The sequence below is a fragment of the Rhyacophila brunnea genome, unplaced genomic scaffold (genome assembly GCF_057557595.1).
Source record: "Rhyacophila brunnea isolate RB1 unplaced genomic scaffold, BYU_Rbru_1.0 scaffold_8, whole genome shotgun sequence".
NCBI classification, from domain to species: Eukaryota; Metazoa; Arthropoda; class Insecta; order Trichoptera; family Rhyacophilidae; genus Rhyacophila; species Rhyacophila brunnea.
The window spans coordinates 19,848,104-19,875,502 of record NW_028233350.1 but is presented as its reverse complement, the minus strand read 5'-3'; the positions used below and the strand labels follow the sequence as shown (position 1 = coordinate 19,875,502).

Sequence of the window (27,399 nt, the reverse complement as noted above, 5' to 3'; positions counted from 1 at the left end):
TAGTACCTACTGTACGACCAGGGAACTCGGAACTAATTTTTTTCTGTGTGTACAACGATATAATATATCTGTTTCATTTGACAGATTGAAAATATGTCTCTCTTCCGTTTTCAGCAATAACCGTAATGAAGCCTAATGGTGAGGCAAAATAATATGAAGAAAAAAAGGCTTTGAGCTTTCTCTCTGTCTCACATATGAAAAAGAGAGAGAAAGAAATATTTTATATTTCCGTCAAATTCTAAATTGACCCAAGCGCGTTGAGACAAGAAGTTGGACGTTGCGTGTGAGACTTGTGTGTATTGTAACTACATACACGAACATAATATACATTAGCGTGCATCTAACGCTGAAGCTTTAGCGTAGCCGATAGGTCTCGCTAGTAATAATTATAATTGACATTGTATTGATATTTTTGGAGGGTCAATGACCATTTGACATAAAGGGCCAGCCGCCATTGCGCATAGGTATCTCTTTTACTTATAATCATATCTTACAGTCCATGTTTTTCTGTTTTTGCAGGCAGATGCAAAAGAGCAGTTGACAGAAATGAACCTGCAAAATGGTCATGTAGATAATGCGGGGGTGGTGTGCAATCACGACAGCATCAATCATCACCAACAGCAGCACGAGACGGGCGGAGCGGCCAGCTCGGGATACGTGCCGGTGCCAGCCCATCATCTTGTCACTTCACAGAACGCAGGCCGTTCATATGGGTCCAATCAAATCGGGGTCGCCACCACTCTCCCTCACATATCTGACACCAATCAGAATTCCAATGTGAGTATAACGTTCATGCACAGTTACCTCATTCAATGTTGAATCAAGATCGAACCGGACATATTGTAACTTATTTGTATAATATTTTTGTCGTAGGTTTCTATTACAAATATAAATCGTAGTAGATTTTAGTTGTAGATGAGGCAGCGATATGTTTTTGTATGTCATAGGTACGTTTTTGAGGTATTTCAAATTATATACGTTATTTTTTCATTGTAGCAGGGGTGTCGTGCAAGGGGTTCGTCACGCTTACCAGACTCTACGGAGTTATCTAGAGAGTCAGAAGAGCGAGGCAGAGGAGTGACTTCGGCCGCACCGGTCCTTCCCTCAGATCAAGCTGAAATCGACATGCTCAGAGACCTGCAGATGAGACGTCAGCATTTGGAGAGCCAGGCAATTATTTTAACCCTCATATCCAGTACTATTATAATATATGAGTCGTATAGTTCCTATATACGATAAGTCCACTTTTAATCAAAATTGAGATAATGATGATTTTTTTCTACCGGTAGCGCTCCACACTAATAAAATGTTGATCATTTCTTAACGGCGATGAATTCATATGAAAAGAGAGTTTCAAAATCACGATGAATTCCTATTGGCGATAAGTCCACGGTGCGGTTTGTTCCAAAGGCCGATGAGTCCATGCGACCTTGTAGACAGCCAATTAGCATTGAGCATTTGCAAAAATCAACATGGGCGTTGTAGCAGTTCACGTTGTCAAAAGTGTCTGAAGTTTTTAGTAGAAATACAACGAAATAATGTCTGACCTTACCCAGAATGTTGCTAAAGTGGAAGGAAATACATCAAGAAAACGAGTCATCAATTAGGAATTATGGAAAAAGAACGTGCGGGAATTTTAAAATATTTATATATTTAAAATACGAATATTTTGCATTGAACGTCTGCAAATACTGGGTGATTGAGAATTTCCCTCGAATTTAACAATTGTTTTTATTTTAGTTATTTCCCTACTTTTTTGTAATTGTTCTACCTGAACAAAATAAAATCTGTGTGATTGTAAACTTCCCTCGTTTCAAATAATAGTTTTTTAATAACATTTTTTTCTGTTAAAAATCACTCGGGACTACGTTTATTTAAAAAAAATATTGTGATTACATTAGTGATCGTAAATAAACATCATTATTATACATAATAGGTACATTTTTGTAAAAGTGCATGTTGTTTTTCAATTGTTGTAGTTGTATGTTTGATCCAGTGCAAGGACCCAATGGGTTGGGCGAATGGCTAACAACCATTCCTCGTAAAAAGGGTCTGTTAATATAACCTTCACTCTGTGGAGGTTCATATGCTCTGCTTAGGAGCGAAGACGGTAATTAACTTCTTTTTTTTTACATTTGTGTATCTTTTTCTACTATCACTTACTAAAAAACCTTTTAAAGTTACATAACCATGTTAATATTTTTTGATTTAATTTTAATAATTATTTGTTTATTAGATGAAAAGAAGACAAAACTTATGTTCGATTCGTTCTAATCTATTAGGTTTTATAATAATAAATAAATTTAAAAAAAATACGATTTTTATTTTACTGACAATAATTCTCACATCACCAACGATTGAAATCATTCTAACAAAAATTATTTTTGTATTTATTGAAATAATAATTGTTTTTTTTTTACCCTATACTTGTCAAACACTTATCGTTAGTGTTGAGAAACAAAGACCGTTAAGTCACACCTACTGGGTTCCTAAATATGATAAATTTAACAGTTAGCTTCAAATGGCGATAAGTCCATTACTATTTTGTCAATTTCTCCTTTACTGCTACAAAATTGATTAACCCTATTGTGAATATTTGTATAAAAACAACAAACCACCATAAAATAAATTCAATCATAGGTTTTCATAAGAGGAAGTAGTATTAAATGAAAATATTTAGTTTGCCAACATTTTATCAAAGTGGACTTATCGTATATAGGAACTATACGACTCATATTATATACATATTTTTGTCAAACATTATTTTAACTCTGCAACAATTTGCAACTGTCATATAATATTTTCTCAACCAATTTGTTAATAGATTTAAATATAATCATTTATTCCAGATTTTGCAAGTGGCAAAAATGCAGAACCTTCACACCGGGACGTCTTCCCTGGGAGACGTTGGCGTCGAGAGCCAATCAGTGTCGGGAACTCCAGAGGGAAGAGATGTTCGCGGGGTCAAAACTTCAGTAGGAAATGCAAATGGGAGTGGAGGTGCTGAAGGGGTCACCTCATGGGTGAGAGAAGAAGAAGAAGAAGGGGCAAATAATTTGGAGGGAACTCTGAAGACAAAAATGGCTGCTGTCAATGTTATGAAGATTGAATTGGAACGCCTCAAAAGTTAGTGTAGATCTAATCTGACTATTTTTAATTCTTAAAATAATATGTGTAAGTAGTGTCGAGTAGCAGAAATCCATATTTGATCGAGCACTTAAGCCTTGCAGTATGGACGCCTCATGAGAAATGACCTGGCATACCCTTTCTTTAAAGTGATTCATCAGTGAAACGGCAAATAATTTTCAACCATAGGCGCGACGAAATTTTGCACTCGCTCCCATTCGGAGAGAGAATGTAGAGCTGGAAACACGTCATTTTGCTTCGTGATGGCGACGGCCGTAATAATTCTTAAATCGTGTAAAGATGACTTAAAACGTTACCCATTTACTTTAATAAGAAAATATGTCAATGAATATATTATTATTGTTACTGATAAAACAATAAACAGAACATTAAATGGACACATGTTGGATTTATAAGACAAATTATATTTGGTTTGACATGCCTCATTTGCACCCGCAACCCGCGCATCGCCTAGCGACGATCTTTTTAGACCGTGTCTCAACTGAGGTATGGCCTTAAGCCTACTAGGATGCCGTCATAAAAAACTGCTAAACACCATTGTATATATTGGAACTACAGGATGCTGGCATAATTTGGGAAGATACAAGAATACTGGCAATATAATTATAATATAGTATTTATTCTCCTCTTAAAGTATTTAAGATTTATGCTTGGTTAAATTATTATGTACACTTTTTTATTAAATATTTTTTAATATATGCAAGATTCATTTCTTATTACCTAATGAATTTTTCTAATAGATATGTTTCTGAGGTATTTCAACATTATATATTTTTCAAGACTTATGCTTATAAATAAAAACCGTTTTAGAACCCCTAATTTTTTAAAGGTTCGGTTCCGATTCTTTAAAAAACCCATATACCGAGGGGTTCCAGTTCGCAGTTCCCAAGGCTTGGAATAAAGAGTTCCAGGTTTCGTTTTAGGTTCCAGGTTCTTGTTTTATTTCCAGTTCTGATAAAACCCCATTTTACAGCTTACCCCAAATATAAGCTTATGTGTTGTATACCTCAAAAATTTCATTTACAGATATGTTACGAACCGTTGACTCCATCCAGAACAATTTTGGAATCAACACAACTTTCGATGAGTACGGTCCTTACGAAAATACTTTACTCATGCCGAACGATGATCCGAATAGAAATCAAAACAGGTATTGTTGTTTTGTTCGACATAATTTATTGTTATCATATCATTTCCAGATGCATTCTTTTAAATGTAAACCCCATAAGAACATTTTGGCTCACGTAGAATTTATGTTATGCAGATTGGTGGACCCATCATCTTTCAACAATGTTCCATTGTGCAGAACAGATTCGTCGCAATCCGCCAACATGATGAAGGAAGGCCAAAGCACCTCTCATCCTAAAAATCAAAATACTTCTCTCGGCCTGTCCAGGTTGCAGAATTGCATTTCTTCAGGTTCAAACAAATGTACAAACGTCAGCGAGCAGCAACATCAATCAGGAGGTAATCTATTTCTTTTGCTATGTTTTGATTTCAAGATTTTGAAAAAAATAATCTGTACATGCTGGCCAAAATGAAGATTGCTCGTTAGATGCAGTTTGGAATGTGTCTATTTTTAATAAAATCTCTATTACCCGAATGCATAATACTTTTGTTTTCAATAATAATTATTTTAGGAGAGAACATTTCCTTGGGCCTGGCAGCTATGCAACAGTTAACCCAACAGATGAAACAAGAAGTTCAAGGAATAAGTGATGAGCGACGTCGTCTAAAACACGCCTCAAACAGAGGTAGTCTATTAGTTTAATTAACATTGTATGTTGTAATACATTTATTATAAGACTTAAGACCAGCAAATTGGTCAATTCCGTTTTTTGTATTTGTTATGTATTCGTTAACGTTGGTAATTAATTTGTTATAGATATATGTACGTCGAGTGGATCTTCTATAAAATCTGATGACAAAAAGAGGACCAACAGTATAGGGGGCGGCCACTCGAATACCTCCAGCAATAATTATCCCAATCCTGGTCCCATCGAAAGACGTCAACTCGTATTAAAGGCTGAACTCGAGGCGAAGAAGAGACAACTGGAACGACTTATGAGCAAAGAGGTGAATGTCATTTCTTGAGTGAACGCTCGCAATGAAAGTACAGTAGACTCCCGATTGTCCGATCTAATGGTGGGGAGAGGCGTCACGGATAAACAAAAAACACGAATAATCCAAACTATGGTTTTTTTCTTTTTGAAATACTACGTACATTTTGTAAAGCAGACAATTATTTTAACATGTTTAATACTCATTCTTTAGAAAATCTGTGATTTTGGTTTGTTTGCAGGAATCTTTTAAAAATCTTGTGATTAATATCAGTTTGAATTTTCCTAAAAACTATTATCGTTGTATACATTGTATCGTGCACGGATAACCAGGAGTTTACTGTATTATGACTTGATTTGCATACATGGCATCCTTTCTATCGTGATGTCTATACGCTATCTCGGGAAGCGGTTTTGGGAAAAATAAATACATTTTTTAATCCGCATTCCCGGCACTTACAATAAAATATAATACAGTGCAAAATTTGTTTGCAGGTCGACCATCGAACCAATCAGCAGCCGCAGCTATCGGAGAGCGAAAACTCGTCCAAGGCGAGTGTGATCACGGCCGAAAGGAGTGGACTGTCCGATGAGGCCGTCTCTTTGAATCCTGCCGCTGTGCCAGCGTCCACGCTGCAAAGGAATTCGCTGCGCGGCCCGTCTGCAGAGGATGAGGACTATAGTTGCTCTGTTCATGTCAGGACTGATGTGGACAACGGATACTCGAGGTTTGAATTTTAATATTCTAAACCCTTAAACTTAATTTCACTTAAATGTACCCTGAGTACATCCTAAATGTCACATAAAATAAGGCTTTCATTCGTCATATCAGTAGAACATGTGTGTTGGAACGCACCAGCAAAATTGGCACTTTACAGTCTTTGCACCATGTTGAATGTCCCGAATGAAATCTGGCAAGAAGAGAATCACTTGGTACTTTTGTATCCTGTAACTGTCCAGTGCAGATAGATTCTGAAAAAAGCAGGAAAATATTCTTTCAGAGGAAATTGGTTAGATTTGTCCCGGAAACATAAAAAAAATCACATAATGGATGGAAAAATAAATATTAATTTAAGAGATAAAACTGTTACATTTGAACTGGGGGGGGAAAGTTTTAATGTGGTAGCTCTTAAGACTTGAAAACTGATCTCATTTCTGAACGTCGGAGGAAAATTTTAATTTGACAGCTGGGACATATATCGGATGGACATTTTTGAGACTTACCTATTTTCATTTACATACTAAATACATATTTTGTATTTCACATTTGATTATTGAATTTGTGTAATTTTTTGCCAGCGACCAAGAAGAAGATGAAGCATATTGTGGAACGCCACACACTCAATTGAACATCAATCAGCTGACCGGCGGCGCTTCCTCTTCCCGCAAAATGGCTTCTGGAGGCTCGTCTCCGGAAAACTTTAAGGTGAAATAAAATTTATAAATAACCCCTATTTTACGTTTTTTAAGGGACTGAAAAAAAAAAACCTAATTGGAGGGAAAATGTAAAAGGGGGGGTATTGAAAAAAAGGACATTTAAATTTTATGTTTCTAAAAAAATAACGTTTTATTAAAAAACAACATTCAATTTAAATTTTTTTTATTTTTTATTAAAAAAATCATGTATATTAGTTTGTTGCATTTTTGTTTTTTTGTTATGTAATTCTCTTTCAAAACTATATAAACATTTAAAGTGTCATCTTGAATATCAGCAAAGCTTGTAAAGTAGGTTTTTAAACCCTCAATGAACCTCATTGCTTCTTCTTTTGTTGGAATATCACCCTCTTCTTCATCAGACAAGTCTGCTGATGTTAAATGACTGTCAACAATGTCATCAACTTCCACCAAGTCTGATGTCATAACATTGGAGTCAAGGTTTACATAATCCTCCAGGGGTTGGTCTGAAATCCTTTCCCAGCCTTCTATAACATCACACTGGATATTTTCATATCATATTTTGAATATTTCCGACATAAATTGCGGGAAAGAAAAACGTAAATGCGGGTAATAAATGTATTGTAATACATCGGGACTGAAAGAATTACACGCAATTGCCGGGAAAACGTGAATTCCGGGCACGTAAAAACGAGGTTATACTGTATATTTGTATTATTATGCCGACTATAAAACTGAATTCGAAGTTAGGTGAAAAGTGACCACTTTCCATATGGGAACATAGCACCGTGCGGCAAGATACTTTACAATAGTAACATGAATAACAAATACATTCGCCCGAAGCCACTTGAAGTTACATTTATGAAGTTAATTTGGAGATATGTCTAATGTTAAAAAATTTTCACACCAGACGTCCAGCTTCTATGGCGATTCCACCCAGTCCTTGGACGGCTCGTTTGTCTCACAGCATATGAAACATAACAAAGCGCAAAGGCCTCGGGGCAACGTGGCTGCGACGTCAAGTGGGAGCAAGCAGCGCAACAGGGAACCCCCTCATACTCACCGCACCCCGCGTGATGCTACCCGCCAGCCGCAGCTTCCGGAGCTTTCTCCCCGCCGCCCCTCCTTCCCCTCCAACCGGCCGCCTCAGGAGATGCAGCAGGACCGTCGGATCGTTCCAGAGCCCTTAGAACGGGAGATGCCCAATTTGCCCCCGTCCTCTCAGCCACTCACTGATTCTCTCATCTGTCTGCCCGCCCATAGTAAAGCTTCCTCGTCTGGCGTACGTCACAGGGTGAGAAAATTCTTTAGTTTTTCTATTTAATTTATTATTTATTAATTATTATTATTAATTAATTATTAATTATTCTGAATCAAAGACAGAATAATTAATAGTTTTCCATATGATATACCTTGCCAGCCAATCATAGAGGATATGTTTCTGGTAAACATTACGTGTGGGGACAACCAAAAGAAACCCAATATGTAGATAGAGGGTTTGAATTTGAGAATTAGGTTAATTACACTACAGATACTATTTTCCAACTATAGTGTAGTTGTAGAGCGCCTGCCTCTGAATCCGTGGGTGCTGGTGCAGTGTGTTTGATCCAGTGCAAGGAGCCAATGGGTTGGGCAAATGACCTCCCCTTTTCAATCAACCCTTTCTCATTAAAAAGTATACTTAATATAACTTCCACTCTGTGGAGGTCTACATGCTAAATCTATGTTTGTTGAGTTGAAAATCATCAATGCCATCACCATTACCAGGTATTCTCAGGCAGATATGTATGTATATTTCTTTTATAAGCAGGAAGGTCATGATGGCAGCATGTCGAATAACAGCAGAATCGACTTGACAGAGGTGGAGGTGGAGGTGTGCTCGCACCTCGACAGTGGAAGCACCAGCACAGGCGAACGAGACCTCAGCGGAGTGCCCCCTCCCATGGCCACTCTGCCCCAAAGACACCATCGCCAATCCCATCAAAATGACCAAGGTATTGCAAATGCTTCAGATTCTTTTATACATTTGGAAATCTATCATTTTAAGGGTCATATCCGATCTCAAGATATTATTTTCACACGTCAACTACACGTTGATTAATTTCCTAATTTAAAAATACATAGTAGAATGTTGAATGTTAGAAAAGTAATTGATAGGAATTTTTTTGATATGGTAGTCGCAATCAACAAAACATCTTGTACAGTCCTACAAACTTATCTGAAGAACGGTCAAGAATGGAACTACGAACTACTATATGGACGCCATATTGAAAACGTCATTTGAATGTCAGATATTGTCCAGTTCCGAGTCTTGTTGGTTAGTTTTCGACTATGGCCCCCCCATCAATTCTTCAGATAAGTTTGTTGGTATGTAACTATGGCAGTATACTTAATATGATTCCATAATATTATTATATTATGAAATTGGATGAAAACAAGCCTGAATAATTATAAGATAAGGAAAAAGCTATTAGGGTTGTTATATTTATATCGTACATCTTATAAAAATGTTCTTCTCTAAAGCAGGTTATTTGCAATCAGAACTGGGTCCAGCGCAATGGCACAATCCTCATTCAGAATCTCAAGTCACCATGTGGTGGCACAACAAGGCTAATCAGGTAATTTTTGTTTCTTATCACTTTTTACCAGTAACATTCACAAGATCTCTCTATCTCGACTGCCTCCATGCGATCATTGTATTCTCTTGATCCAATTCTAATTGCTCTTTTTTGTTTTATCTAATATTATGGGCGATAATTATTTTTATTAAATTTGTAAATTAGTTTTCCTGCCAGTCTGTGCAATGCTTCACCATCACCGACCGTGTCAAATCTACTATTTTATAGTGCAAGCATAGTGTGCAAATGTCACAAGTACCTAAAAATTGCTCAGATAATCCGATTGCATAATTTTTTCATATATCCGCTGAACCTGAAGATTGCCCAACACTCAGCACGAGCCAGTACTAATCGTATGAGCTCAAATAATAAACACAGTGATTGCAATTATTTCAGTTGCAGCAGCAGTTGGAGATGACCAGCAATCTGTGCCAGTCGTTGCTGCAGGACAGGCGGCCTGCCCAAGTGGGAGCAGTGCCGCCGCCCGTACTCATGTCGGGTCTCGTGGCCCCCGCCCTGCTGCCCTATGGGGGGTGGGGCGCGACCAGTGCAGAGACAGCGGCCGGACCTTGGTGGGCCATGATGCAACAGCAACAGCAGCAACAGCAGTTGGCGGCGGCCGCATGGGGTGGCAATTGCTTGCAGCACATGTTGGCTCAACAGCGAGAGATCTCTTCTCTGCGAACGGCACTCACCAATGTGAGTCAACCACTCATTCCATATTCCTCTCTGATATATCAATTATGGTTTATTAAACATTTTTCATTAGTTATTTCGTTATGTGGCCGAATTTTATAATGTTTTCACTTGCAATAATCCAACATAGAGAAACGTGTAATATTTAGTATTTATTATAGTCAAATACAATTGAGTCACAAAGATGTTTATGAAAATCATCTTTAATAGTGATTCCCAACCAGAACTCTACGGAACCGTGGGGTTCCACCAGATCTGTTTGCGAGAATTATGAAAAACTTACCTAAAATAGTAGAAACAACTTAAAACCTTTTTAGTAATAGGTTAAGTAATGTTCAACGGGAACTATATTTAAACTGCGAAGAGAGAGGAGCAGTTCGTTAATGTTATGTAGAAAAATGGCACTTATAACAAACTAGGACTTGCTTCAGCAATTTTGATAGATAAACCATAGAAGGCTTCAATTGGAAGAAGAGTTTCTTCAACATTTTTAAAATCATTATATTGAGCAGTTTTTGTAAAACTACAGACAAATTGGATAGCGTTATTCGACCCACACATTGTCTAAGCAGGTCTATTCTAACATAACACTTAACCCTCAAATCATTTAAAATTGTGATATATTCTATGCGTTTAATATGTAATGTCAAAAACAACAGTTTAAATGATGGTCTCGCCGGGTACATTGATTAGACATTTTGGGATTGATTTAGAGAACTCCTCGAGTTGTCATTTATTGTGACTGTTACTGAAACATGCACGACTTTGAATGCAGGCTTAAACACGGGTACCATCTCAGAGTACACCTTTTTGATAACCGATTTGTACATAGAATACATTTGAAATACTGGGATTATCTCGGATTTCTATTATTGGGTGTTCTGAAGTTGTGTACATAATTGGAATAGATCTGCTGAGTTAATCTACAGAGAGCTAGATCGGTTTTCATATTACAATAAATGTAAAAATTAGAATGTTTTATATTGAAATGAAACTAAGATAATAGTATGTAATCGCAATACTTTGTGTATATTATGTGCTTCCTTTCCTTGTGATACCATTCAATTATTGCTGGATAACACGTTTTGGGACAACAGGTTTTGAAAACAGAAATGTATGAGGTCGCTTTCACACGGTAACCATTTGTGAGTGTGACAAGTCACAGGCCAAGTGTTCATCAAGTGGCCACTATCTGGGCATGAGGAATCAATGTATTCGGGAAATATGTAGTGCAACAGACCAAATGTTGCATAGTAGAGCTGCTGGAGTCCCGCTCACACAGATAGTTGCTTACAGATTTGTGCTGATTATCTTACTGCACTTTGTGGGTGTGAGTGCAGTGGGAACCTTGCGTTGATTTGTCATGTCCAGACGGCTTACATAATGGATATCTGGCCTGTGACCTGTCTCAAACACAAGTCATAGTCGTGTGAGTACCGTCCTTAGGCTCGAGTCGGCAAAAAGAAAAGATATTTATATTTAATCACTCAAAAAATAATAGTAATTAGAATACTATGATGGTAATTTTTATATTTTGGTTTATTGTGGTAGTTGGAAGAGAGAGTCCGCTGGATGAGTTGTGGTCCACGGGCGCGTTCCACACCTCCCGATGCCCACCGGATGGACGCCGCGCCTTCCGCCAGGGCTAACTCCGCTCACTCCGCTGGCCCAGCCCTCTACTGGAACGGCCATGGTCAGATCGCTCACCCTGCGACGGACGTGGGGGGCAACGTCCCGTGGCCGGTGCAACCCGGACGGCCTGCAGTGCCATCCGATTCGTACCTCCCCAAAGACGAACCGGACTATGCCTTGTACCCTTCGGACCATGGCATTCGACCGCCAGCAAATTTCGCCCCGCCCTGTGAACAGTCCAGCGATCGAGGCAGCGTCTCCACCGTGACGTTTGACGCATCCGGGGCGAGCCATCCGCCAACCGTCTTTAATGATTGCACACCCCTCGCCCGACCTAACCTCAACAATATAAATCTGGATTGTTCTCTGAATATGAACCCGGCAGCCGGCGTGAGTGGTCCAGCTCGTGCCCCGCTCAATCGCAGCGCGGCCCTGAACAACCAAGTTCCGCCTGGCAACAGAGCCAACAACTATTGGGACAACTTTAGAAGGTAGTGTGAGTCCTCTATGCTCTCGGGTCTTCTTCGCATCACCACTCTGTCTTTGTAATATTTGGTTTGTGCCCGTATATATGTATATATAGTAAAGCCTCGTTAATAAGAAGATGGATAATTCGAAATTTTCCCAAAAAAAAATTCCCTTGAACATTATTTCATGATTTCAGACTCTTTAGCATACAAAAATATTCAATAAATCATAATAAAGTACACAAAATTGTGATAGATTTTTCTTAAAACATCATCAATTACTTATTTTAAGAAGGTAATATAAATAATCGTGACATTTTATCGACAAATCTTCGTCAGAAAACGGCAAATGCCGTTTTTCGCGGATTGTCAGTCGAATGCGGAAGTCGATTGTTTGCGGGAAACGGGTTTGTATGTCGGTGTGAAATAAAACCCCGCACCTAATTATCGTTAGTTCTACTTCTTCGCTAGATTATAAGAGTAAACAAAGAATTAACTGTCGTATAGATTTGTTTTGCTATCTCAATTTCTAGTTCAGTTTGAGTCGTTTCACGTGTCGGACTATTTTTCATATCGCTCGCTTGATTATCAACATATAACGGAGTGTATTGATTCTTTGGAAGAATAAATACTATGATTCATAAATTGAATGGTTTTTTCAAATTAGACGCGGCAACCCCCAAAGACCCTTTTTTGACAAGAAGCAATAAAACTCATGAATTATTATACACTGAATGTTCGCCAACAGCATTTAGGCGACACGTATTTCTGAAATATTTACGCAATCAGATTTCACACATTCAGCGATTGTAAACTTTAATATTGAGTGCCATTTACTAAATTGATATCAGGTTTTTATATTCAGCTTAGAAATATAGTGAAATTATGATGTAATCAAAGTATTTATAATCAAATGTCACATATAATTTCTTTGAAAATTTCAATCGAAAATATTGTTTGGTTTAGAAGTTGTGTCAATTTTAAGAATGCAATATATTTTTGCGCTGATCGCGAAAAACGCCCGCCACAGGATGGTGTCAATTGTTCCAGGCGCCCGATTAAAAAGTATTAACACACACGGAATCGGAAATTTCGTAAGCACATCTATGATCGTAAACAAAATTTAAAAAAATAAATTTTTTTTTTTTCCAAAATTATACATTTCATATTTCTTAATTCGAATTTTTTTTCAATTTTCGGTCCCATGGAATTCGTATTAACGAGGTTTTACTGTAAACTATTAAAATTATTGTTTTCAAAACTACTTTCTTGATCTGACATTGTATTCTTTCCGATTTATTAATTCCACTATAATTTCTTATTTAGTTCATATGAACAAGACAGTAAATAGTGAATGAATTTTGTTATCTCTCGCTCTCAAAATGTTGTTTTCTCTCCTTCACTACAACAGTAGGTATTATATATTTATTCTTTGTCAAAAACTGCCTGCTTTTAGTATTGAGTTCTTTTCCATTTTAATCGAATATCTTATTGTATCTAGATTGTATTTATTATAAACATTATTACTCAGCTTATATATAAAAAAACTATTATTTTACTATACTGTGTATTTCTTCAATTTATAATATTATGTCAAATTATTAATTATCTATCCACAACATTTAAGTCTGACGCACATTGAGGTGCATGTCACGGTGCTTGTCGCCTATTGTCACGGGCTGCCGCTACGGGAAAAAAATGTGTAATGTCATTGTTCTTGGTGTTTAAAATCTTATCAGACTGATGCTCCCATCCCGTAGCACATTTTGAACCTTTAAACGAACATTGTCAGTTGGCAAAATCTGCCGTAATCATTAAAATAAGAATGAGCGCACATCACGTTGAACTTCACTGCATCGGCACCTGCATGATTCAATGAACGACAATTGAACGTTTTTATCATATTCCACATGCCAACACTTTTCGTCTATCACGTCAAACTGTCAGACTGACGCTCTTTTTTGTTTTTAGCAGTTGGCACTATTCGTCGTATTTTCTATGAGAATCTTGTCTATTATCTATGGTCTGCAGGTTGTGTTCTATTATCTATGAATGTCATGCCGCATGTATTTTAACGTACGCACACCTAGAAACTGTTAAAATTAATTGAAATTAGCATGAATAATTAATAATAATTCAAATTACTAATACATTATAGTAGGCACTCTTCATCAGTGTCATTATTCAGTGAATTTACGAGATGGTGCACGTTCAAAATATTCTGCAAAATGACGAAACCATAGACATTTTTATCGCCGTGAGTTCACGTGATAGTCCGCGACATGTACCTCAATGTGAGTGGGCCTTTAGTGTCTAATACAATATTTCAATATTTTATTCATTGTATCTGTCAATCAAATGTATGTCATATTATCATTCAAAGTATTTCGTTATAATATTGTTTTATAATATAAATATTTATTTCTCCATTATGTTTCTGGTATCTTTTCTTAAACTATCCTTTCTACGGTAGGTACGAGGGGAGTTCCGTAAGTTCGCGGAATGGTGATGAAAGTAGCAAGTATTGGGGTTAAAATTATTTTTTTATTGTTAGGTATGTAATCCTTTTCAGGTATACTTGTGCAATTTCAAGTTGATTGTTTTATTAAATCGCTTCCAATATTCAAAAGAGCAAACTAACGTCGATGATAATTGAAAAATGTCAAATATTGAGCTCCGTGCAGTAATTAAATTTCCCACAAAACAGGCAAAAAGTGTGGAAACCATCCAAAATGAAATGAAATTGGTTTATGGCACTCTTTGTTGTGGTAAAACCATGATTTACAAATGGTCACATTTATTTAAACAAGGTCATTAGAAGATGATGACCGTTGTGAAAGGCCAAATGACGTCACTACACATGAAATGTATTAAAATCGAAGATGCCCCTTTGGAAAATGATCCGTTAAGACTAATAGAAGTCGCAGAAAGGTTCAATCTATCCAAAACAACAATTTCCAGAATTATACACGAAAATCTTGGGATGTCAATGGTAAGCGCAAGACGGGTGCCGCGAATGCCTTTGCCACATCAAAAAAGTTACCGTGTGGAATGTTCTAAGCAGTTTTTAAAGCTGTTTGGCGTCAATCAAGAAGAACTAATCAACAAAATTGTTACAGGAGATGAAACGTGGGTTCATCATTATGACCCTGAGTTAAAAAAGGAGCCCATGCAGTGGAATAAAAAGGGTGGTTCAGCCCCCAAGAAATTTAAGGTCGTACCATCGGCTGGAAAGGTGATGACAACAGTGTTTTGGGTTAAAGTCGCTTAAAAGAATCTATTAAAATGACGAAATCTGATGGAACTCATAAACTGACCAATGTGATGCTTCGCACACGGCGCTACTGAAACCCATTTGAAATAATAATCACATAACCTCAAACTGTCAAACTGGGCCATCAGCTGTTTTGTACAAAAACTGACAACACGCACGCTGCTGCGTTTACTCGAATACAATTAGGTTATTTCAATTTTGCTTCTCTTGTACTTTTGTCGTCTTGGGTTGTTATGGTTTTTATAGCATGACGCTTGTTACGCAGTGCTGCCAATTTTGGTAAGAAAATATGATTTTTCACCGAATCTACTGATATTGGTACCACTGTTTTACGGTGACTGGAAACTTGAGAGACCGCTCGACTAGCATGTCGCGTCTCTTCGCGACCGTTTTGAAACTGAGAGATTCCAATCTCGCCGTCAGCGAGCCACCATTGAAATACATTAGCTAGATACTGGTTGGAATTTTAGTTTCAGTTCCGTCAGATTTCAGTTGCTTCGTGGAAAACATTTTGATGATGAGTCCCTCGTCAGGTAGCCGTAAACAAGCATTTTGAAGGCAAATCGGAAAATTATTTTTATAAAGGTTTAGAAAAATTGATCGATAGAACTAAGAAGTGGATTCATGTCCGAGGACATTATATTCAAAAATAAAAATATAAAACTCCCCTCGTATCATAAACATTATTATATCAGTCATACATATTATTATATCCCATATGGCTACCTAAATACATCAATTTATATCACAAATAATTACCAATATTTTTAATAATACATACCATTATTTATAATGTGCACATTTAACTTCTCCACGTATTCTAATTCACTTATTTTAAATACGTATGTAATGCCTATTTCAAAAAATACAATGTAGCGGGACCATTCCACAGCTATTGATGGGATGCGGCGGTATGGGCGAGTTATTTTAATTTAGCACAATTTGTTTTTTGTTTCCAGTATTGCATTAATGATAGATTTTAAACCTGCTCACAAATAACAATATTATATTTAACTATGATTTGCCATCCGACAACGTAAGTCTGTTAAGTAAGATTTTTAATTTAATCCTTCCTGTCTGATGATTTTCATATAATTAGTCTTTCGGGCTGCCAATGAACACAGCTGTCAGTATCCTCTTATAAAATTACTATTGCCTCACCTCACAAATGCAATCTTAATATTATATTTTATAAATTAATCATGCATCAATGTGTGAATTTAGCATTAGGATTAGGGTGAATGACTTGCGCATGATGTTCACTCAGTTATTTGTTACTTAGCCTTTCACTGTAATGTAATGAGTCACCTCTCTGGATGACAGAATATTTTAATGCTTTTATTGGTTCTGATTTTTGAATTCATTCAGAGAATTCATCGTTTGCAGTTTTTTAGAATTCACAAAAAAGTGCGAATCACAAGATATGTTTTATTTTTCAGCTATTCAAGGCAGAATCTTTTGTCCGGAAGTGGCAAGACGAATGCCGATCCGTCATTTCCTGTCCACGGCCCCCACCCGCTGGCGGAGAGGTCACACAACACGCTACACGCGGCACTTCCCCGCAGTTCTGCCGCTCCGCCGCAATCGGCTAATGCTCCAAAGCGGAATGTTGACAACCCCCTCGGGAATGCCAATGCCTCCTTCGGTTCGCACGTCAACCCCCTTCCGAGGGCCGACGCGTGGAATGATCCCGCCGGCCGCCGGGGAAGAAGAAACCTATCTCAGGAGTCGGCGTCCGGTCCTGCCCCTCCCGACGTCCTGAACGTCAACCAGAACGCGGAGGCCGAACTGAACCGATCCTCCGGTGATGCCGACGGAGCGCCCGCCGTCGACAGATTCTACGGCTCGATCAACCTCAACAGATTCGGGGATCGGAGCTCCGTCCCGGAAATTGTCCGGGCCCACTCTAACAATCTCAATGCACCGCGAGCTGAGGCAGCATCCAAGAAGAAATCCTCATCCAGACTACCTGCAAAAAACCCTACTGAAGCAGGGCGCCACGGAGATGCGACGGCTGAGTCGGAGGCTACCGGCGCCGATCCAGCATCGATGACTCGTGAGGACGGGGCTGACGGCAGATTCTTTGACCCGCTCTGCGGATATGTTCCCCCGGAGGCTGCGGCTTCATTGACCCGCCTCTTTGGTGACTTGAGGCGGATGAGCTCAGACCCCCGAGGACGAACAGCCTTGCGCTCCATCCGAGAGGTCGCATCACGCTACACGGCCACCGAATCTGACCTAGTTGAAGACGCGGGCCCGCCCCCTGACTCCACGTCCCATGACGACAGCGAAATCATTAGATTCATCGTCGCCCGCCACCGTGATGCGTGCACCGCTGAACTGCTGGACTCCCTCCGGTCGGTCGTCCTCTCCACCGGGGGTGACTTCTCGGCCCACTCGCAGGTCCGTGGAGCCCTGCGAGACGCCTTCGCTGACGTTGAAGACCACCGCCCAACAGACATCGGTGACGATCAGAAGGTTACCGTAGCTGACGGGGATCACGACACCCACTCTGACAGCCGGAGGCGGGTGGTTCCGTTATCACATCAGGAAGGGTGTCTCGCCGATACTAGTTTCCGCCGACGGGCTGACAGCTCAGATGCGGGCCACTCCAATCCGGGCCGGGACGGGCCATCCGGCAGCGCCGAATCTGAAAGAAGAATCGAAGGCCGCGCCGGTGGAGATGAGGCCACCGGGAGTGATCGTCGTGTCACGTGCCCTTCTGAACCCAAAATTGATTTGATTGAAAGTGTGGAAACTTATAATGGAGATTTGGCTGAGGCCGACCAGTCCCGCCGCGGGCCGGCCGACGAGGGGATGTCGGCGTCTGGCGGCTCTGCCGCCCTGGCAGACGCCACCCTGCCCGATGTGGTCGATGCCGAGGAGCAGACCCCTACTGAGGTAGTATTGTAGAAAGTTATGTAGAATTATAATTTACTTTTTAATACTCACGTAGGTAATGATTATTGGAGAAAGAATAGATTTTCAGATTGTCGCATGTTCTTCCTTCTTTCCTGAACGGTTTGAGCTCATCGCAGAGAATTACTCTCGAATACTATATATTGAGATTGATCTAATTGTAGAGTCAAAGAGAAAAAATAATATCGAAAACACTTGAAAAATCATTTATTTAAATATGACGGTTATAACCGGTTACTCAGTTAGTTATTCGCTAAATAACCGCTAACCGGGTAATATTTCTCGTCCGGTTAATTGGAAGCCCTACGTGTATGGCATGAATTTGTTGATAACTCTAAAAACATCAATTCACAGGTCAGCTCTTTGTATGGTATTCTGTGGTAAATCAGATTATATGTTTTGGATGAGTAAAACGCTTGTAAATTCTCGACTGGAATTTAAAAACATTCCTGATTTACCACAGAATACCAACTTTACAAAGAGTTGCCCTGCGAATTGATGTTTTCAGGCTTATCAATATATTCATGCTATACACCAATATAATAGGTTTAAAAAACGACAATCGCCGCTTTTGTTAAAAAAAGATGTTAAATTTCAATAAAACAGTAGATGTATGAAAAAAATCATTCAAACTCAGTCAATGTCACTGAAATTAACACTATACGGACCGCGAATTTTCGCGACGTACCTACACCAACATCCGGTATTTTTAAATGAAAATCAACAAATTTCGATCACGAAGTTAAAAATGATATAACTTTTGAACCTATTGATATATTTCAATAAAATTTTCAGAAAATACTTAAAATATATCAATGCATCAAATTGTGTCATTTATTCAACACTTGTCAACCTCTGGCCCGCGTTCCATAAAGGTAAAGTATATAATTTGTAAATTTTCGTAAATTGTTTATTATATGTTATTAGATTAGTTCAATTTGTTAAATATAATGTAAAGGAAACAGCCTATTGATATAAAGCAATCACAATATATTATTTTTTAATTAAAAAATATAATAAAATATTCAAATATAAAATGTTTCACACCGCTATAGAATACGTATCAATTCATTTTTAGCGCGACTACTCATATCTCTGATTATCAAATATAATAAAATAACAAAGACTTCACACAAACTGTGAGTGTTTAAAAATAAATGCACATTCATTCCCGAACGAACACTTATTTACTGATTTATTGGTTTTACGAGTTTTATGGCTGAGCTAGCCGATAGAGGCAGTGCAGTGGCGTGCATATTTTCGCGTAAATTCAATTAAATAAAATGCATGCATATACATTCCCACCGCTTATTACAATTTGGTATTTTTGTAGGAATCGAGACAATCCAATAACAGTGCGTAAAAAAATCATATAACAAAATCTAAGAGCAATAAATTGTAAAACAAACATCCATATTCCACAAAAATATTTGAATCAACACTCAATCTTATGGATAATACCTTTAGATAACTGGCTAGGGATGAAATAATTATTGGCACATAATAATATAGTGTACGAGTAGATTTAAAACAAATTAAAAACTAAAACTGAAATTATTTGAAATAGTTTATAAAACTATGAATGTAAATGAACTAACAACTAATACACTTTTTTAAATGATACGAAAAAAAGCAATTACCAATATGTAGATGTAGAGGTACTTTACACTCTTTGGACATGTAAATAGGTTCTTTTCGAAGTTTATGTGAGGAACACACTTAACACTTTCTTCTTAAACGTTTATTAGTTGCGGAAATCCCCGGAAATATTTGATTCTGACTGAAAATTGTGGAGATATTTGATGTTGTTTTATACTGCCAGAGAGTCTTTGTAATGAAGTAGGTGAACTGGTTTTATGGGTTGAATCTGTATCAGAAGATGTAGAAGGTGCATGCGTTTCCGCAACATCAATTGATTCAGATGTCTGTATATCCTCGATCCAAACTTTATGTTCAACAAAAAATCGTGAAATTTCATTTTTCATTATTAGTGAAATGTAAATAACGCAATATTTGAAAAACCGCTTACGTGGAATAATTGGATTTGTCGACCAATAAGACTGAGTCGCTTTTCTGACAATGCCCATTATTATCACCAAACCGAACCACTTTTTTAACTCCGACATGGTTATGTCCACTCATTTTTTAGATTTAGCTTCTGGACTTAAATTATCAGTGTCAAATGTTACTCCTGATAATCCTTCAAATGGCTTGTTCTCTCTCGGCGGATCATCATCGTTCCATCATTGTCGGCCTCAGTTTCTGAATCCTCAGAATCACTTGCGAAATATGTTGTACGTGGGCGTGTTCTCAAAGGAGCAAATGAGTCTGTTTCAATATCACTAAAATCTCCGATATCTTCACAGTCACTGGGAATATCTGACATACAATCCGCATAGTTTTCCTCTAAAAACGATTGGTCCTCCATTTTAAAAAGTTTTTTTGGAGATAAAACTAATAAAAAATAAATATCCTAGCTAAAATATACTTAGGTTAATTATTTTTTCAATGAAATTAGTGCAACAAATATAAATAATAATATATATTATTTATGCAGTTACACAAGCAATAATCTCCCGAAAAAGCGAATGAAAATGACAACGCGATACAAGTTCACATTTATAACTGTTCTCATTTTTAAGTTAAAATTTCTATCATGGATGATGAAGCATGGTGGACGTTTCATGGGTAGTAAACCATTAAAGACAAAATATCAAATAGCACGCAATTTCATAGCTAATAATCGCGTTCATTTTTTTAAAAAAGAATGCAGGTTCATAAATGGTTGACTGCCACTGAAAAGGGTCGACAATTAAATTTCGAAGTTGAAGTGACGACACTGGAATATAACATTGAGTGTTCATTACCTTTTTTGTTTATGTCTCGTGATTCACCCGCCTAGAAACGGGCTTGTAACTAATTAAAAAAATGGTATAGGTACAAAAAAATACTGAATGGTATTACGTCCGCCATCTCTGTAAAAACCCCGAAATATTTTTTTTCCATCGTGATTTTACTTCTTGCACATGTCATTCAACCATCTGTCGATAGATCTTGCAACCAAATATTAAATTTCATATTTATTTTTCACAGTAAAGATATGCGTAAGTCAAAACACCACACGTTGGCGTCCCCGGATCGTAACGTTCGGCTCGATAAGGACGCCAATGTGGCGTTCCCGGACCGTAAAGTGTTAAAATGGCAAATAAATCTTTATTTTTCCAAATATCAAAAAAGTATGAGGACCAATCAATAGGCCATACTATTCTTGATATCCTTTCTTACAAATCTAAATACCTCGACTTTCGCACATAATTGGTTCCTGAAAATGTGTGCGAATGTTGAATGTTCGAAAGTAGAGGGAAGTAAAAAAAAAAAAAAAATGTGTGTATTTTGAAATATTTATTTATCAAGTTTAAGAGACACGTTTAAGTGGGGTTTGCGGGTGTTTCCCTTAAAAAGTTATCAATAGTTAACTGTTTGCCACTCTTAAATCACCAGCTAAGGTTTTTAGAAGGTTTATATCCAGGGGCAACTGATTCTTCCTTAGATAAGAATGTACGACTAGGCATTAAATATTTGGCTGGAGGAATATTCTCCATCTTCAATAATTTTGGATAATGAGAAAATAAATTCTTTTGCAGCATGTTTATCCACATCAGCCGATTCTCCTGTGAATTAAATATTATGAAAAGAATACCTCATTTTAAAATTGTTAAATCAACCGTTACTTGCTTGAAAAATCGTGTTAGAATCTTCTTTTAATCCAGCCTTCCAATCTTTGTGCAAACTAAGAGCCTTCGCTTGAATAATTGAAATACTCAGAGGGACATCTTTTTGATGTTGGTCATCGATCCATGATGATAAAGATTTTTCTATTTCATCCATAATTATGCCGTGTCTTTTGGAAGCAATCTTTAAGGATATATATATGTCCACAATTTTGAATGTATTCCTTAATTTTATTTTTATTTTTCAAAATTGAACATATCGTAGACCTGTTTGGATCATACGAACGTCCGATTGAAGCAAAAGATTCAACGCTATCAGAATGTCTAATAATTTCCATCTTTGTCTCGATCGTGTGAAGTTTATGAGTCCTTGATTTCTTTTTGTTCGTATCAACAGTGCAGTTTTTCCGTTTCTCACTCATGTTTATAAATTTTTAGGGTGAAATATTTCAATTAGCAAAACGCACAACACAACACGCCTGCACACGCTCCTGCGCAAGACTAAACCTATCCTAGCTAGCTCACAAGCAAAGTGACAGGTGCGAGCAGGATGCAAGTGATGCAAGAAATGCACTTCATTGTGAGCGAGCGAGAGAGGGATATCTTTACCCCACAGCGCGAAGTTTTAAAAAAACGATTTTTTTTAAATGTGTGAAATAACGAATTGTGCGAAAGTCGAACGTTCGAAAGTCGAGGTCCGCCTGTATTAAGCCTTGTGCAAGGCTGTTTTGCCCAAATTTGAAAACAGATGCATTTGTGTATTTTATAAAATTCAGGAGAGTACATACTATGTTTAAAATATATGTGTTTTACTACCTAGTTGTAATTACTTTATCAGTGTATGGAAAATACACATTTTCGTTGAGAGCAAAAATATAAACAGTTTTCTTACTTATGAATGATTAGTTAATGTGTAACAATTTTATGTCTTGCAAAATACAAATTGAATCTCATCTTTCTCATACCAGGTTACTTTAGGCAATGAAAAAAATATTTGGCGATACTGCGCACATTTAATATTTTATCATATGTTTCATTAATATCAAGGTAGGGTTTTTCAGTTGTGAATAAATAATAAAAAAGAAATACTCAGTAACAATATTTATTTTATGAAATTTCAATTTAAATATAATTTTAAATATCACAGGTCTCTTTCTTTTATCACATAGTTTATTTAATCAGCCTATCAAAGCTTTAGAAGACTAAATTATGATTTAACATGATTGTGTATTATAGGTAATTTGTATTTTTTTTTGTTAAAGGCGGAAGCCGAGTGGCTTGGTTTGGATCGCGTTCCCACTCGCCTGCAAACCGACGATTGCCCTGGAAATCAAAGCGGTACGTATTAGTATTTTGCTGAGCATTCACAAAACGCTGAAATTGCCATTTCATCGGCGAGGCCAATGAAAGGGTAGCTTCAGCGAGACCTGAAAAAAATCATCAGATTAGTTTTTGTCGACACCGCTTCACCTGCAACAGAAAAAAATGATGTTAATGTTTACATGTCTCAATTTCAGATTCCAGTCAATCGTAAGGTGATGCCGCAGATCGCGCTTTCCAACAAATTTACTTTGTATTACTTATAAAAATGTAAAACTAGTATTTATTTTTGAATAAATTTATAGACATCTGAAAACTGTTTTTATATAATCATTTCATCAATAAAACACTTGTTTCGAGGGAAAAATATATTTTTATTAGTATAAAATAAACATTACAAAAAGTTAAGTAAGTATAAATCATTAATAAATTATTCATAATAACGGGCTAGTGCCCCCCCCTTCATCCAACTAAATTAAGATTAACACATCGCACTATTCACTATCGCACGATTCACAGTAATGTTTTTCACAATGTGGAAATTTTGCAGTCAAAAATTAGCACAGACAGGTACACGAGCACAGAATCACTGAACGTAATGGAACATGTGGCATCCGTGGGTCTCCCTCAGAAGGTCTTCCAGGTCGGAGTCCTCCCGTCGGAGAGAGCATATTCCCTCTTCCCTTCTCCGCTTGTCTCTGGTCTTCCGTTCTGCACAAGACATTCCTCCGGTTTAGCGAGTCATATTAAAGCGTCAGTGAGAAGAAACAAAGAGGAATGTAGAAAAGCAATTAAATCATGTGCGCCATGAGGCAGCGAGAGATATCCGGGTTGGCGTGCGTCGGACGAACAAAAGCGCCGGCGGCGTGGGGCCCTTCCATCGGAGGTAGGGGGGGAAACTCTGAAATGCAAGCCAACCTGTTGACGCTACTTCCGAAGTAGGCCGCGCCTGGGGAACATGAGTGATTCGGATATTATCAAATCATCTCATAGATATGCAACCACCGCTTATCACGCCGGTGTTAAATTTTTATTCTTATACCTATGTGTTTTGCTTTTATTTAAAACGTTTACTGCAACATTTTTTTAAATTTGAATATTAAGAAAAGCGATTTGATTAATTATTATATTTCTTTTTATTGTCTCACTTATTGAATTATCCTTTGGAAAATAAAGACGCGTCTTGTTTGTTGTTTACTTATCTAATACGTATAAACAATAAATTCTGTCAAATTGGTCACAAGCCGATGATAACATAGGATTTTTAGATACGGCAACAATTCCACAGTAAGGTCACCAGTTTAGTTACTACATATAAATGCCAACACTCCGGCATTATGTCTAAACTACTCGGTTGTAGACAATGTATCAACAATACATCAATATGCTTATGACATTCTGTAAAATAAAGGCAAACCATCCATCCTCCTGTAGGAGACTGCACGTAAACAACATTAGTGAATTTTTGTGAGAAAACTGACCTGAAACCCAAAATTTGTTTACAACTCAAAAAAAATTTGCCCCTATGTTTACATAGGTATGAAAACATTTATCTAAAAGCATAATAAATATTTTGATAACATAGTGCTACTTTAATGATTAGTTGAAAGTATTGTTTGATTAAAAGGGGGGGGTACCGTGGTCGACAGGCTCAAGGATGCGGCGTCCTAAAAATAATGGTTATAAACAGTCAAGGTTATCGAGGAAGTTAACAATTTATTTCTATTAAAAAAAACAACTAAAATTATCCAATGTATCGATCTCGACGATAATAGGTAGACAAATCTTATTAATTTGATTCAAGAGAATTTTAAAATAATATACAAACTAGATATTTAACTGCATCGAAATTGTTCAGAAGATATTGTTAATACATAATAATATATTCAATAATAATTATAGATTTATTTGTATTTAGTAAGGAAGCAATAATAATTTTAGCACTACATATTTTCCAAAGGATAATTTTATGAAACTACATGCATAACACAGTTTATGAAGCGATTAAGTATTTATATGAAGTATGCCAGATTTGAACCCAAATCCTTTCCGTCCAATTGTTGAAATCTTCCGCTGTGAAATTATTCATTCATGCAAAAGAATTATAAAAGGTACATTGATAAATAGTTACAAAAATGTATTGTATACACAGAGCGACATCAAATAAACAAATCGTACGTTATCAAGTGATCTGTGAGGCTGTTGATTTTAACCTACAAAGAAATAGCGGAAACTATTATTTTAATTTGGTGGTTTCATATGTATGAAGATTATTATTTATCTGACACATATTTTTGCTTTAAATTACAAAAACAAATATTCGCATTATTCCGAGATGAACAGTTTTATATTCAATCGTTACGATTAGAAATCCGATTCACTCATGTTCACCTTTAGCACGATTGTTTACTTTAAATAAATCAAAAACCATTGTTGACCCACTTAAATCGATCATTGCGCAAAACATGCGGTCAATCGTCAATATTTGTATTGAATGTGTACAACAAAAAAACATGCATTAATCGAAGAATTGCACTTCCGATCGATTGAAATGGGTTAAATGGTTTCATAAATATAACTGGAAATTTACCATCTCGTCGGAATCGCTTGTAATTTGCAAAGTTGACGTCATCCGAACATCTTTTCCTGCCGAGCGTTCGTTGCTCCGCAGGGCGGTGCGGCGAAATTGAGGCCATTTCGCAATCCATCGCTCTTTCTTCATGTCTTTCTGGTGCCGAATTCCATGGTATTATTGTGTTGTGTCCGTAATATCCGTTCGAAGATATGTGAATCTTCTGATTTTCATGCATCTCTCTGTGGTTTACGACGGATTGTTGGTTACCGCTGCGATTAGCTTCGACTTTGCACGATCCAAAATGATAACCATTTTGAGAATATTGGTCAAAGAATAAATTGTAATCAATATTTGATGATGCCATATTCCGCGTGGTGATGAATTGATATTATTTAGGTAACTATTTATTAAAAGTAAACAGAGCGAAAATTTGCAAAAATACGCCGACAGGTAGGTACAACTGTTAAAATTGAAGTGCAGTGTTGCCAAGTCAAAATTTTTAATTTCAGTAGAATGCAGTGTTGCCATATTTTGAAAGTGGAATTATAGTACAGTGACTTCAAAATTATAGTATTTCGGCAAAAAATATAGTACGCGTTGAATGACTAATAATTTTCTGCATACGTGGGGTAATTAACGTCTTGTTTTTTTTAGACAAAATTCAAATGTTAAGTCAGTGGTTTCCAAATTTTAGGTTACTACTACTCCCTTTTAAAAAATCTAATCTAGACGCCTCCCCCCCTTATTTCATGTAATAATACAGACACCTTTTTAAATAGTCAATAATGTACCTACTTAAGAATACAAAAATGAAAAAAAAATAAACAAGGTTTTACTACTTATATTACATTATTTTTTGACGAATATGCTTGATTATTAGCAATTTCAATAGTAATCAATCCAAATTCATCTTCGTTCATTGACAAATGGATTCTATCATGGACCCCACATCCTGAAGCGGACCCCCCGGGTCAGGATTTTTCAACCACATATTCAAAATATTTAATAGCTCTGAAATAAAGAAGCGCCGCAGGCGACTTTTTTTGCTATTAATAAAATAATGTGAAAAGTGAATTAGCAAACTAACCAAGAAGAAACTAACCAAGAAAGTGCATTAGCAAACTAACCAAGAAAAGAAAGAAAGATAGATTTTTATTTGCTTTAATATATCTGGCGTAGAAATCATTTAAAAGTGGACACAATATGCCGAACTTTTTTTTTTGTCATTTTGATTTCCTTAGCTCCAATTTGTTATGAATGCCTTCACTTTTGTCGTTTTAAATCAGTGAATGCATTAGTGGTCCTTGGATTGATTTATTCACTCATTTTTTTTTTTAAATTTCAACCAAATAGACAAGTTTAACAACAAAATTATCGTTCCTAAACAAATTTGTCTCAAATTTCAACATTATGATTAATTTGACCCTTTTATTTCATTTTTTACGAGATACCCATTGAGCTTCACAGTAGTATAGAAGTGAGGGATTATAAAATTAGTCTCTATATTTGCAGAAAGGTTTGCAAACAATCTTTTATAGTACTGTTTTTTTTGTGTAGTTTATAAC

The 27,399-nt window shown here is 36.9% G+C and overlaps 1 protein-coding gene and 1 long non-coding RNA gene across 16 annotated transcripts in view; one reads left to right on the top strand and one right to left on the bottom strand.

Moving 5' to 3' along the window:
• Nucleotides 1-23,575, top strand: part of LOC147064016 (uncharacterized) — a 33,436-nt gene extending 9,861 nt beyond the window's left edge. For 3 of the 15 annotated variants that reach the window (XM_085959169.1, XM_085959160.1, XM_085959165.1), the window contains 17 exons: nucleotides 520-777; nucleotides 997-1,170; nucleotides 2,850-3,126; nucleotides 4,174-4,297; nucleotides 4,412-4,614; nucleotides 4,788-4,901; nucleotides 5,033-5,223; nucleotides 5,703-5,935; nucleotides 6,507-6,633; nucleotides 7,513-7,896; nucleotides 8,413-8,596; nucleotides 9,129-9,220; nucleotides 9,617-9,919; nucleotides 11,468-12,039; nucleotides 16,729-18,190; nucleotides 23,202-23,277; nucleotides 23,457-23,575. In XM_085959169.1, the coding sequence (XP_085815295.1) occupies nucleotides 520-777; nucleotides 997-1,170; nucleotides 2,850-3,126; nucleotides 4,174-4,297; nucleotides 4,412-4,614; nucleotides 4,788-4,901; nucleotides 5,033-5,223; nucleotides 5,703-5,935; nucleotides 6,507-6,633; nucleotides 7,513-7,896; nucleotides 8,413-8,596; nucleotides 9,129-9,220; nucleotides 9,617-9,919; nucleotides 11,468-12,039; nucleotides 16,729-18,190; nucleotides 23,202-23,277; nucleotides 23,457-23,473 (4,791 nt within the window). In that variant the 3' untranslated portion in view covers nucleotides 23,474-23,575. Of the gene's footprint in view, nucleotides 1-519; nucleotides 778-996; nucleotides 1,171-2,849; nucleotides 3,127-4,173; nucleotides 4,298-4,411; nucleotides 4,615-4,787; nucleotides 4,902-5,032; nucleotides 5,224-5,702; nucleotides 5,936-6,506; nucleotides 6,634-7,512; nucleotides 7,897-8,412; nucleotides 8,597-9,125; nucleotides 9,221-9,616; nucleotides 9,920-11,467; nucleotides 12,040-16,728; nucleotides 18,191-23,201; nucleotides 23,278-23,456 lie in introns of all 15 variants that reach the window. The other 12 variants (XM_085959168.1, XM_085959157.1, XM_085959164.1 and 9 more) reach the window with 5 other exon arrangements.
• On the bottom strand, nucleotides 23,026-26,312 carry LOC147064015 (uncharacterized). Its single transcript, XR_015072016.1, has 2 exons — nucleotides 25,850-26,312; nucleotides 23,026-23,262 (listed from the first exon to the last, which is right to left on the bottom strand). It is a non-coding gene; the product is annotated as an uncharacterized LOC147064015 (long non-coding RNA).
• Nucleotides 26,313-27,399: the final 1,087 nt, after the last annotated feature.